This window comes from Patella vulgata, chromosome 3 (genome assembly GCF_932274485.2).
Source record: "Patella vulgata chromosome 3, xgPatVulg1.2, whole genome shotgun sequence".
In the NCBI taxonomy this organism is placed as follows: domain Eukaryota; kingdom Metazoa; phylum Mollusca; class Gastropoda; family Patellidae; genus Patella; species Patella vulgata.
In genome coordinates, this window is record NC_065881.2 from 90,519,774 (window position 1) to 90,532,775 (window position 13,002).

General features: G+C 40.1%; 1 protein-coding gene across 2 annotated transcripts; it reads right to left on the reverse strand.

Annotated features, from left to right (window-relative positions):
* Positions 1-9,411, reverse strand: LOC126815591 (serine protease 1). 2 transcript variants are annotated; one of them, XM_050541303.2, is made up of 8 exons: positions 9,253-9,411; positions 6,568-6,640; positions 3,843-4,047; positions 3,270-3,327; positions 2,761-2,878; positions 2,020-2,184; positions 1,447-1,586; positions 1-382 (listed from the first exon to the last, which is right to left on the reverse strand). In XM_050541303.2, the coding sequence occupies exons 2-8, from the start codon at positions 6,632-6,634 to the stop codon at positions 221-223; spliced, it is 915 nt and encodes a 304-aa protein (XP_050397260.2). In that variant the 5' UTR covers positions 6,635-6,640; positions 9,253-9,411; the 3' UTR covers positions 1-220. The 2 variants fall into 2 exon arrangements, with proteins under 2 accessions (XP_050397260.2, XP_050397261.2); XM_050541304.2 differs by lacking the exon at positions 9,253-9,411 and adding an exon at positions 7,201-7,317.
* Positions 9,412-13,002: the final 3,591 nt, after the last annotated feature.

Below are 13,002 nucleotides of genomic sequence, written 5' to 3' on the forward strand. Positions count from 1 at the left end.
TTTAGCGATTAAATATGAATTTTAATAACTTTCAGGACTACAAATACACATCTTATTAAGTTAGTTTGTAAAGGTAACTAAGAATAAAATGGGAATCTTTATACACAAAGTAACATAGGATTTTAAGTAACGTTCATTTGTAAGTAATGATTGACTATATCAGTTCATGGTGACAACTTCACGTTTAATTGTTACTAATGGTTAAATATAATATCAATATTTATAACGTTCTCAGGGTTGTATTTATCCACTGAACATAATCTGAAACTCTGGTAGAAACTGCTGGATATAATTCTGGATCATCTCGACTGGTGAATGACACGATACCAACTAGAACATAGTCACCATCTCTCTCACAGACTAGAGGACTGCCACTGTCACCCTGTAATATATATACATCTTTTTGTAGAGAGCGAGAGAGAGAGAGAGCGAGGTGAGGGAGATAGAGGGGGGAGGGTTTAACGTCCACTCGACACAATCTAGGTCATTTCGGGTCTAACATTTAACGTCCACTTGCCACAAACTAGGTCATTTTGGGACTCACATATGGTTTAATTTTATTTCGATAATGCGCTTGCGCGTAGGGGTCTTTAACAGTGGGGGGGAAACCGGAGGACCCAGAGAAAACCCACGAGGTTGGACAGGCGACCCCACTCCTTGTCACGTACTACCGGGGAATCGAAACCACGCCAGTTGACTCAATGACAGACCTTATGATACAACACGTACGCTCTAACCATTCGCCCACCCAACCCTTGATTCCCTACTGTAAATGGGCGATTCGGGATTTCAAAATTACACTTCCTCACCCACAATTTGTCCAGATATATTGGTGCATAGTCTTTAAGATAGGCTATAAAATATAATGTCTCCTGGAGGAAACGTGTCCGGATCTTCGATCCCGATGATGAACGAAAATGTCCCTGGCCCCGGGGTTTTGCCAGCGCGGTTACCCTTTTGTTCGTGAGACAAGGTGGGGGCCTGACAAGGAACAGTGTTTAGTCATTCGTGTGTGACGAAACAACCGAGGTCCCGTGTACAGCTTGACCTGGACATTAAAGAAACAACCGAGGTCTCGTGTACACCTTGACCTGGACATTAAAGAAACAACCGAGGTCTCGTGTACACCTTGACCTGGACATTAAAGAAACCTTGGCAGTTGGAAGTCAATTGCTGCCCGTGAAAAATTTCCCTCATAGATCGACTGTATTGCGTATAACCGTATTCATCATCCCGTATCTGTGAGTGTCAACTCCTTAGGATGGGAAGACTAACTGAGTGGACGTTAAACCCCATCTATCTCTATCTCTCTCTCTATCTCTCTCTCTCTCTCTCTCTCTCTCTATCTCTCTCTTCTCGGATCTGTGAGTGTCCATTCCTTTGGATGGGAAGACTATCCGAGCACCTGCCAGTCAGGGAAACTAATCGAGGTATATAAAATCTTACCGCACATACGCCTACTCCACCATTTCTATACCCAGCACATATACGTTTAGACATTGTATTCAGTTGATATTGATGACGACATTGACTATCTCCATATATAGGTAACTCTAATTCTCTAGCAACAGACGATGGACCTTCACCTGAATAAAATAAAATAAAGAAAAATTATTTTACTTTGGATAAAATTTTTTGACTCAGATGAAATTTGCAGTAACAGTTGAATGGAATTTGACCAATTGACATCTTCGAGAAAACAGAGTTACAGTTAAAATAATTCATGACAGTTTGAATTCGAAATGAAATGATATGAAATGGGGTTTAACGTCCTACTGTTCTGCTCTGACTGGGAAAATGAAGACGGGCATGAGGGAAATTTTGCCCTTTATATCGAATTCCATCTGCCAAGGGATCTCTTACGTGCACTCCAATGTGTATACGAGTTCTCGTTTGTTCGTCCCATCTGAACGACTAGACAGCCCGACTTCATTTACCTGGTTGGTATAGACACGTAGGACGCTAATAATCAAGAAATGACATAAAAAAAAAAAACAGAATAAAAATCTTTATAAATACCATTGTGTGTACAGCCCCATCCTTTAGCTACACAAGTTTGACCAACAGAAGGAAAGGAGTTATCTCCCTGTACTGGTAGCTTTATTCGTCTGATGGCTGAGTAACTAACGCCAGAAGGTACGGATCTTTCTAGTTTCACCAGAGCTATATCATTGGCCCACGAATCTACAATAATACTACACAATAGATTTAAAAGGCCACGACATCCAGGATTGGAAATTCCATGACATTCAGAGGAGTAAGGCCCACGAATCTACAATAATAATACATAATATTTGTATATCGTCACGGCATCCAGGATCGGAAATGCCACGACATTCAGAGGAGTAAGATCAATGGCCCTCGAATCTACAATAAACTATGTTTACTGAAAGGGAAACGTTACGACTTTACCGAGCTAGATTATAGTTCACACGGTTCTCACTCTTCCTGGGTAGGCCAAGAAAGATATTCAAATCATATTTCCTCGTGTCAGTGGTGCAGAGCGGAGGGAAGAAACAGATGAGACCCCGGGTTATATACCATTGCAAGTTAAAGATCGCGTGACAAATTGCGTCGCGGAGTGGTGGCATAAACCAATACATCATGCGCACATTTCAAACTAGTATACTACAGTAGAGATGAGTTATGTCCTATTAATCTGGACTAGTATACTACAGTATAGAGATGAGTTGTCATGTTAATCTGGACTACAGTATAGAGCAATGTTGTGTCATGTTAATCTGGAAATTATCACATTACCTGCTGAATCATATTGTGGATGTATAACTATTCGCTCCACGTCAATCTCCCATTGTACCCAATCAGAACGATGGAAAATCTGACCTAAAACATGGCGTATTCTCTCCAGTGGATTCATCTGTAAAACAAAAACCAAAACATTTAAAAACAAAAACATTTAAAACAAAAACATTTAAAACAAAAACAAAAAGTTCCTGTTCAGGGAAAACATGGAACCGTTGTGAGTGATTGTGGTTTCCCCTTGTCAGTGGTACGGAAGAGGGAAGGAGGGTGTGTGTGTGTGCGGGAGAGGCGGGTCCGGGTTGGGGGGGAGGGTATCCTGGTGAAAATCAGTGTCTAGTCGTTCGGGTAGGATATAATCCCCGAGGTCCTGTTTATCTCTTAGCCCAGTAGGTGCCGAAAGTAGGACGTTAAACACAAACGAAATCAACTGCTAACCACTATACACATCTTCTGGTGTATATTGAAATAGAACAAGTGGTCAGTGATATTTATATATTTATACGAACCCTCAGGGAAATGGTTGCTAATCTTACTTCCCATTTATGGGGTCTTCTCGCTTGACTCCTACAAAAATTGTTTAATAATATTAGCACATCTTCAAATTTCACGTAAACATTCTATTTCTATTATTATTATTATTAAAGCTATGGTTACCATGGATACTATTGTCTAACGGTATGACTCTAGAAGGCAACCACCCCTATGTATGTATTTTAGTACTGCATAAATATCCCTTTTGAGCTGGTTTAGTATGCTCCAAGGCCGTTACATATTGGTGATTCTATAGGATGTGACGTCATTTTCTTAGATAATCTCCTTCCGCCACACTATCATGAACATAAACTTGGTAGAAAGGTAAATTCAAAACTGTTCTAAGATGAGGACTAAAACGTCAACAACAATTGACAAGCAAATGGAGGGGTGGGGAGGTGAAAGATAGACTTGCTGTCAACAGGCGTTGCATTTGGCTCAATCTTCAAATGTACTTTTGTTTTATCGAGTGTAATCTTGATAGAGCAATTTAGGGGAAATAATTATTGGTCTGATTCCATGTGACGCAAGAAGGGGAGGTAACTTACCCTGGTTCTTTAAAACAATGAGCAGCTGTAACAACCCATCTATCATTGAGAACCGATCCACCACAGTAAATATGTTTATGACGTATTGGTATAATACCAAATAAGGTCTGCGTTGTAATGGTAGCTCTTAATACCACAAGCCACGGCCATTGACCACGTGATATAGGCCTTCCACCAATAGCTCGCTCATATCTCACTTTATTACCTGATAAAAGAAAAATAACATAGTCTCGGATAACCAGCTTTTAATACTCAATTATAACGGATGTGAAATGAAATAGGGTTTAACGTCCTACTGTTCTGCTCCGACCGGGATAATGAAGACGGGCATACGCCATACAGTGTACTATGAGGGAAATTTTACTCACTAAGGCCTACTCGTTTACCTGCACGCCAATGTGTACACTCGACCTCAGTTTTTCGTACCATCCGAATGACTATACAGCTGTCCTTGTCACGCTCTATGGCCTGAACCACTGACATGGGTGGGGGGGGACCACGCTGGAAAATTACGATGAGCTTTCTCGGCCATTACCGGGATCGAACCCACGACGTGCAGACTAGCAAGCCAGTGTTTTTGTCACTGAGCCACAGCGCCCCCCCCCCCCCCCACGCACAATGATAATTACGGTGGATACATCATATAAACCGGTAAGTCAGTTACACCCATCACTACAGTCTGCTACCTGGGACAACAATCTGTTACCTGAGACAACAATCTGCTACCTGGGACAACAATCTGTTACCTGAGACAACAATCTGCTACCTGGGACAACAATCTGTTACCTGAGACAACAATCTGTTACCTGAGACAACAATCTACTACCTGCGACACCTGAGACAACAGTCAGCTACCTGCGACAACAATCACAATCTGGGCTAAAATTTGGGAGAAACTCTGGTGTAAAACTACATGGTTGTAAGTGACCTCTATGAACTAGCCATACTAAACTTACGCTGGCCGTCTTAAAGTAACTCTGCTGGAGAACAGACACTAAGATAGTTGACCGACATTTTAAGTCCTAAATCAACGATTTTAGTCGAAAGCACTAAATATATTTCGAGAATTTTGAGAAGTATTTATTCTGTTTTCATTTAATCAAATTGAAAAGGTTTAATTAGTGCCATTAGTCATTTAATCAAATTGAAAAGGTTTAATTAGTGCCATTAGTCATGTTTGTGTATAAAGGATATAAACCGGAGTAGGATCCCATTACACTAATTGTTGAATATGGCGGCCATTTAGAGCAGAGATCTCGAAGTAGAGTGCATAGTTCCATATGTGCAGAATGACGTAACCACTAATGAACTAATCTCCGAGATTTTGTTTGGTGTAACTAAAAAAGCACACGTGTGAACATCTCCTACTCGATTTCAACTTATACGATACAGTAGCCTTTCCTTCAAACATTGATATTTGTAGTCTAAACGTGTCACCACTACCCACTGTATATAGTGGTATTTACTTTAACGTTTAAAGCGAGTGACATCCACTTCAACAAACCGTGTTGATACTAACACTTAAAGGATAATGTTGGTGTCCACCAATCTTACATATGTGATACAACTGATGATTAAATACAAATATAATTCTATCATTGCGCGAATGAAGGCCACCAATACTGTTATCGTTTTCTATTATCGTCACGATAAAGAGCTGGCAGTTCTCACTATGATAGTTTAAAAGTAGATAATGTAAAGGGAATTTACTGAAAATTTCAGTCAAATTGATCCATTCTAATTCTAGATATTAGCGATTCAATTTTAGGCTAGCCTCGGTCGCCATTGCTACCGTTGTTACGGTTATAAACAATGTCTCGATTATCCATTTGTACGTTTATTTCATCCACCACAAAAAGTAACCAAATCCATGCAATGTCGCATCGAGAGTTGATTATGGACGTGTAAGTTAATTAATGTGTAATTAATAATTTAGCTAATGTTTAAGGCCTATAAAAAAGACTTCCAATAAGCAGATTTAGCTCTAGCATAATGCACGTTGAATATAAACAGTTGGAAAGCAATTACGTGTACACTAGAAACGGGTGTCGCGCGTGAAGTAGAGCATGCTTACCATTTGGAAACATCCAGTACTACTTTGTCTTCGGAATACATTTGTAAATCAGTTAATTAAATTATCTGTCGATTCCAACTGTGAAGGGTTCTTTTACGTCCAAGTCCACAGTTGGACCCCGGTTTATCGTCCAATACGAACTACTAGACACTTGTCTGTTTGTGCCAAGCGCTCAACCTTTTTATAGTACTGATAATTGAGGTTTCACGTTGGAAGATCCCACCAACAACAGGATAGAATTCACAATCCCGTGGTTAGTCAGCCAGTACCAAGCTTACTGCGCTACTATGGATCCAACACCCAATGGGCGAATAGGTAGCTAACGCCACTATGGATCCAACACCCAATGGGCGAATAGGTAGCTAACGCCACTATGGATCCAACACCCAATGGGCGAATAGGTAGCTAACGCCACTATGGATCCAACACCCAATGGGCGAATAGGTAGCTAACGCAAGATTAACGGTGGCTTGGAAACGAATACATCAAGATAATGAATAAATCCAATGAAATCGACAAATAACTTGAGCGAGATAATGATTGTTGAAACTAATTGATAATAAATAAAATAATATTGAATCACAGGTGTTACAGTTCTCCTTTAATTATCTTGTTGAATGTTAAGTTTATTTGATAAAGGTTTTGTTTTACCTGTAACTGTATCACCTGTTAACCAGAACAAACTGATTACAGTAGAACACGCCCTCCAGATATTCATCTTTCACTAAAAAATATAATACCATCAATATATTACACCAATTCTACTGTCATTGAACGGGCAGTATACCTTCAAATAGTTGCAGAGGAGTGACACATAGGACTATACAAACTTATGTAATCACAGTTTTGAAAGTAAATGTTATAACAATTCTACCGTATAGTCACTGTGTTGAAGTTAAATGTTGTCCCAACTTGTTAAAGCTAAATGTTGTCGCACTCACCACGGAAACACAAGTCACATCAAACATACTGCATTGAACCAACATGTGAAATGAAATGAAATGGGGTTTAACATCCTACTGTTCTGTTCCGAACTGGGTTAATGAAAACGGACAATGTGCTATGAGGGAAATTTTATCCAAAAAACGGTACTACGACCTACTCATATATCGAATTCCAACTGTCAAGGGATCTTTTACGTGCACGCCCATGTGTACACGGGATCTCGGTATTTCGTACCATCCGAAGGACTAAACAATATGTAAACACGACATATAATAAGTAATATATAAAACATTAAACAATAACATCAAAACTCCGTAAAAACGACAATCTTAAACCCACTAGAACTTTATGATAATCGGTTAAAGGTCTTGATCCATCAAGAAAATTATTCCAGATTTTTGTTGTTGGCCATACATATAGACTGATTCGGTTTCCTTCAAATAGAATGATCACATAGTTATCTATCCTTCATTTTCATTTGTATAATGACCACGTGAAGATGACTGTTGATGAGAGACGGGTTCTATTGTGAATCAGAGAAGTTCTAGCAATGGGCGGTGCGAGTGGAGGCCTATCTCATGATATGGTAATCTGTTATTAATGTAGTACACATGGCCATGTAGACGTCGTTTGGGCCGGACGTTTCACGGAAGTTGAATATGTAACAGTGTAGTCTTGATTATATATTATTACTTTCACGTTTTTAGAAGTAGCAGTGTTATTTGAGAAAGAGGGAGAGAGAGAGAGAGAGAGAGAGAGTTTAACGTCCACTCGACACAAACTAGGTGATTTCGGGACTAACATATGGTTCAACTTTATTTCAATAATTCGCTTGCGGGTAGGGGTCTTTAGCAGTGGGAGGAAACCGGAGAACTATAGACTTAAAGCAGCTCAACAGTATTCTTGAGAATTCCAGTTCAGTTACTAAATGACATTAAAACGATGTAGGATTATGTATAAAACTATAGTCTATTGAACACAAATATCATTAAAACTATTTAAATATTTTTATAAAACTAGATTTAGTTTAGAATTGTTTATAAAACTAGGTTTAGTTTAGAATTGTTTATAAAACTAGATTTAGTTTAGAATTGTTTATAAAACTAGATTTATTTTAGAACTGTTAATAAAACTAGATTCAGTTTAGAATTATGCATTAGACTAGAGACGACTAGAATTATATATTAGAGTCAACGTCCTTAAACGCGCTGAACCGCTTTGATACAATCAGAATAACATATTGAACTGAATTTATCTGATCTGTTATTTCGATAGGGATTCAATTTCAAGCGGAAGTCAGTTTGTTTGTTTATTTAGTTTCGTTATATGCCTAAACTGTCGACTGTTGAACGCAAAGTCAGTTATGTCTCAAATATTAATATAGACAATTACCCGACTGTCGATTGTAGCCAATTACCCGACTGTCGATTGTAGCCAATTACCAGACTGTCGATTGTAGCCAATTTCGATTTAGCAAACCATATCAACAAATAAAATCAAATGAAATATTTACCCACTGCTATTTTAAACTTGGATTTCGGAAGTAATAAACAACCCAACATACAAAATTCAATATAATCCATCAAGTTATTTCAGGTATTAAAACAAACCGTGACATCAGGTCTGGAATGTAACCAGGCTAGCCGCGACATCAGGTCTGGAATGTAACCAGGCTAGCCGCGACATCGGGTCTGGAATGTAACCAGGCTAGCCGCGACATCAGGTCTGGAATGTAACCAGGCTAGCCGCGACATCAGGTCTGGAATGTAACCAGGCTAGCCGTGACATCGGGTCTGGAATGTAACCAGGCTAGCCGCGACATCAGGTCTGGAATGTAACCAGGCTAGCCGCGACATCGTGTCTGGAATGTAACCAGGCTAGCCGCGACATCGTGTCTGGAATGTAACCAGGCTAGCCGCGACATCAGGTCTGGAATGTAACCAGGCTAGCCGCGACATCAGGTCTGGAATGTAACCAGGCTAGCCGTGACATCGGGTCTGGAATGTAACCAGGCTAGCCGCGACATCGGATCGGGAAGATACCCCGACAACTCTTGACATCAGGTCGAGAAGATATCAGGACAAACCGTGATATAATGTCGGTAAGGTACCGAGACAAACCGTTACATAATGTCGGTAAGATACCGAGACAAACAGTTACATAATGTCGGTAAGGTACCGAGACGAACCGTTACATGTCGGTAAGATACCCAGAAAAACAGTTACATAATGTCGGTAAGGTACCGAGACAAACCGTTACATAATGTCGGTAAGCTACTGAGCAAAGTTGACCGGGTGGTACTGTGGCAAACGATGGCATCACCCGGCGACAAGTTCTATGAGTCCAGCTAACAATATGTTTAAATGTATGTATAATTTAAATAAAGCTTACCTAAATGTTTCTATCGCTCTCTTAAATAACATCTACCGTCTAGGGTTGACAGCGTGACACACCGTACAAACATATATCGGAAACTTTCTAAATTAGTTTTTCCGCTCAGTCTCTACTTTCACTTCCTATGTTTTTAGTCCACTGTTTGATGGTGGTCGACATTGCTGTAATTTGTAATTAGTTTAATGATAATAAGGTCAAGTCGTTCAAGTTGTTAGTAAACTTTGTCCTCATTTGTCAATATATGGTCAGACAATCATACTAAAGCCGAACACACACGGGACTATCACGCATTACAGAATGTTGATGGTGTTTCGTTGGTCGATGGTGGGGGCCGAAAAATTCCAACGGGATATTCCGTAGTGCAGGACCCCTTTGATGGTTTCAAAATGATTATCTTGTGTTGTATATTCATGTTTTTTTCTTTGTTCCATATTTTGTATATCTTCAGTGTACAATGGTTGTCATTCTTTGCTTGATAAAGACGGGGGATGGATGGCCGAATGGTTAGCACCTGCGCTCTGTATCATAAGGCCTGTCATTGAGTCGAATCCCCTGTTGTACGTGACAAGGAGTAGAATTGCCTGTCAAACCTCGTGGGTTTTCTCCGGGTCCTCCGGTTTCCTCCCACTGCTAAAGACCACTACGCGCTAGCGAATTATTGAAATAAAATTAAAAACCATATGTTAGTCCCGAAATGACGTAGTCTGTGTCGAGTGGGCGTTAAATCCCATTTCTCTCTCTCTCTTTCTCTCTCTCTCTCTCTTGATAAAGACGGGAGAACCCTCGTCAAAACGTCTCCATATTATAATTCTGCATGTGTTAAGGGACAACGTATAGTCGTCCGGGTGGTCCCGTGTAAAATAACCCTTGACAGTAGGTCTTAGTGTCGCTGTCCGGGCCAAATTCCCCCCCGCACACTGTTTGGGGTATGCTTGTCGTCATTAGCCCAGACATAGCTGAATGGTAGGACGTTAAACCCCATTTCATTTCATTTATTCCATAAATGTCAATTGTATTAGGGGATCACGTGGCTAAGTGGGTAAGACGCTAGCTCGCTAGCCTGGAGGTCGGGTGTTCGATCCCTGCATTGGCCGAAAAAGTTCATCCATATTTTCCGGCGTGGTTCTCCCTTGTCAGTGATGCAGGATGGAGGGGCTGACAAGGAAAGCTGTCTAGTCGTTCGGATGGGACGAAAAACCGAGGTCCCGTGTACACATTGGCGTGCACGTAAAAAATCCCTTGGCAGTTGGAATTCGATATAAGAGTAGGCCGTAGTGCCGCTGCCCGGGCAAAATTTCCCTCATAGCACACTGTATGGCGTATGCCCGTCTTCATTAGCCCAGGTTAGGAGCAGAACAGTACGACGTTAAACCCCATTTCATTTCATTTCATGTCAATTGTATTAATTTTATGCCTCTAATTACGGTTTTAACTAAAACATGTTCGTCCGATTAGGTACTGGATTGTTTGTATTAATGACTAAAGCAAGACTCGATTATCAAGTGACCTAGAGTAATGTAATGACTGTCGTCTGAGAATGTGATGTTTATTTTAGAAGTAAAGAAGTGTTTGAAGAGAAGGCGAACACGTATACTCGGCATGTTATACTCGATTGACTTAAGGGACATTTACACCATGCGACTTTTACTGACAGGACACCCTTCAAAATACTAAAACAGAAAATGAAAAATGTAGTTTAACTTCCTACTTTGTGAGACCAACCGGGATATTAATGACGGGCGGACTAAAAACAACTTTGGCAGAAGGAATTTAATTAATAGTAATTAAGGGAGGTGCTGCTGTCCGAGGCCGATTTTATCATAGCACACTGTATGGCCTATATACGTCTATATACAACACAACACAATTTATATGGGGAACAATCAATGGTTTGTATTTGTGTTTGATTCGACCAGGTGTTTCAGACAAGTGGGACGAATTGTAATATTGTTTAACTATACATTTAAAGATACATTATGTAAGATTTAGATAAAGACTTGGTTGTTCTTGCTATAATATTTTAAATGAGCTAAATCGCTAATATTTGCATATAATAATGTAATATGAATATATATAGACTGTTTTACATTCAATCGTTTCCGTTTTATTCAATTTCAAATCAGTTTCAAATACGCCAGAAGTTTCAATCGAATGGCAGTCTCTAGCGTCTGGTTATTCCAGTCTACACCCATAATATTTATTGCGCATGCTCTCCAGATAAAAATATGGCGTCACAGTTTGACATGACTAGTGGAATATGTCTAGATTCGTTCTTCGAGTCCGTTGTTACAAAATTCCGCTGAAACGCATGCATGGTACAATGGGGACCACATTTGGCAATCTCCTCATCATAATGTTTTAGGGAGTTGACCGTTTAGAATTTTTGCTAAGGGGATTTGATGTTGACTGGGGTGAAAATCTCACTTTACACCCCCTATCCCCCCGCTTTAATATCATCAGTATTACCCAAAACTGCTATGTAATTGCAAATTTGATCCCTTTTTTCCAATTCTAGACCAAAAAGTCAACCACAAAATGCCGCAAGAGGGGAGAAAAAAATTAAGAGAAAAATTGTCTAATTATAACTCGTACTACATTACATGACTCATGAAATAAGGGGAAATAATTAATAGTCTGAATCCTTCTACGCGTGGTCAAGGGTTATCTACCTTTATGCATTCGGATGCCACTCCGCTAGAGAGAGAAGGACTAAGATGGACTGGAGATCAACGTTAACTCGACGTTAATTTACCAGATCATTCCAAGACTGACTTGTTATAATTTATTTTTATCCATGGGTCGTTAGCAGTGGGAGAAATGAAATGGGGTTTAACGCCCTACTGTTATGCTCCGACCGGGCTGATGCTACCATGGAAATTTTGCTCTGAAAGCGTAGCCTACTCTTAAATCGAATTCCAACTAACAAGGTTATTTTACGTGCGCGTCAATGTGTACATGGGACCTCAAGTTTTCGTCCCATCGGATCGACTATACGTTGTCGTTTGCCGGGCCCTCTGTCCTGCACCAGTGACAAGGGGAGAATCGCACCGGAAAATGCCGAGAACCTCTCGGCCAACACTGGCCAAATTAGCGAGCCAATGTTCTACTCATCGAACCACCGCGGCTCTATATTCATATGAATACCAGACTCTAATATCAGAAGGTTCTGTAGTGACTTAGCGATAGAGTTTGTATATTAGACATACGACAATATGGCCCAATGTTTGTATGACGTACATCGGATATACATCTAACAACCAGTGTAGCAACCAGACGTTGGCGTAAATCAGAAAATATAATATTCCTTCTAAAAATCGGTTTTATAACAGCTGGCGTATTGTTGGTAAGACTTGTGAATGACACATAACCCGTCATGGTTACTATCGTACCAAGTCACAAATATTACATATCCAGTTACAAAAATATATTTTTAATTAGATACTTTCATGGATACGATAAAATGGACTTAGAGAAAGATCCTAGTTATTTTCCAGCGTGATTTATGTTATGACAGGCGTCTAGTTTGTCGGATAGGACAAAAACCAAAGGCCCCGTGTATACATTGACATGTACGTAAAAGAGAGAGTGAAAATGGGGTTTAACGTCCACTCGACACAAACTAGGTCATTTCGGGACTAACATATGGTTTAATTTTATTTACATAATTCGCTTGCGCGTAGGGATATTTAGCAGTGGGAGGAAACCGGAGGACCCGGAGAAAACCCTCGAGGTTGGACAGGCGACCCT

Coding starts and splice junctions, on each gene's coding strand:
- LOC126815591 (XM_050541303.2), bottom strand. CDS start 6,634: ATGAATATCTGGAGGGCGTGTTCTACTGTAATCAGTTTGTTCTGGTTA. Junction 4,048..6,567: donor AACAGGTGATACAGTTACAG/GTAAAACAAAAC, acceptor TTCTTTTATCAG/GTAATAAAGTGAGATATGAG. Junction 1,587..2,019: donor ATGGGGCTGTACACACAATG/GTATTTATAAAG, acceptor TATTTTATTCAG/GTGAAGGTCCATCGTCTGTT.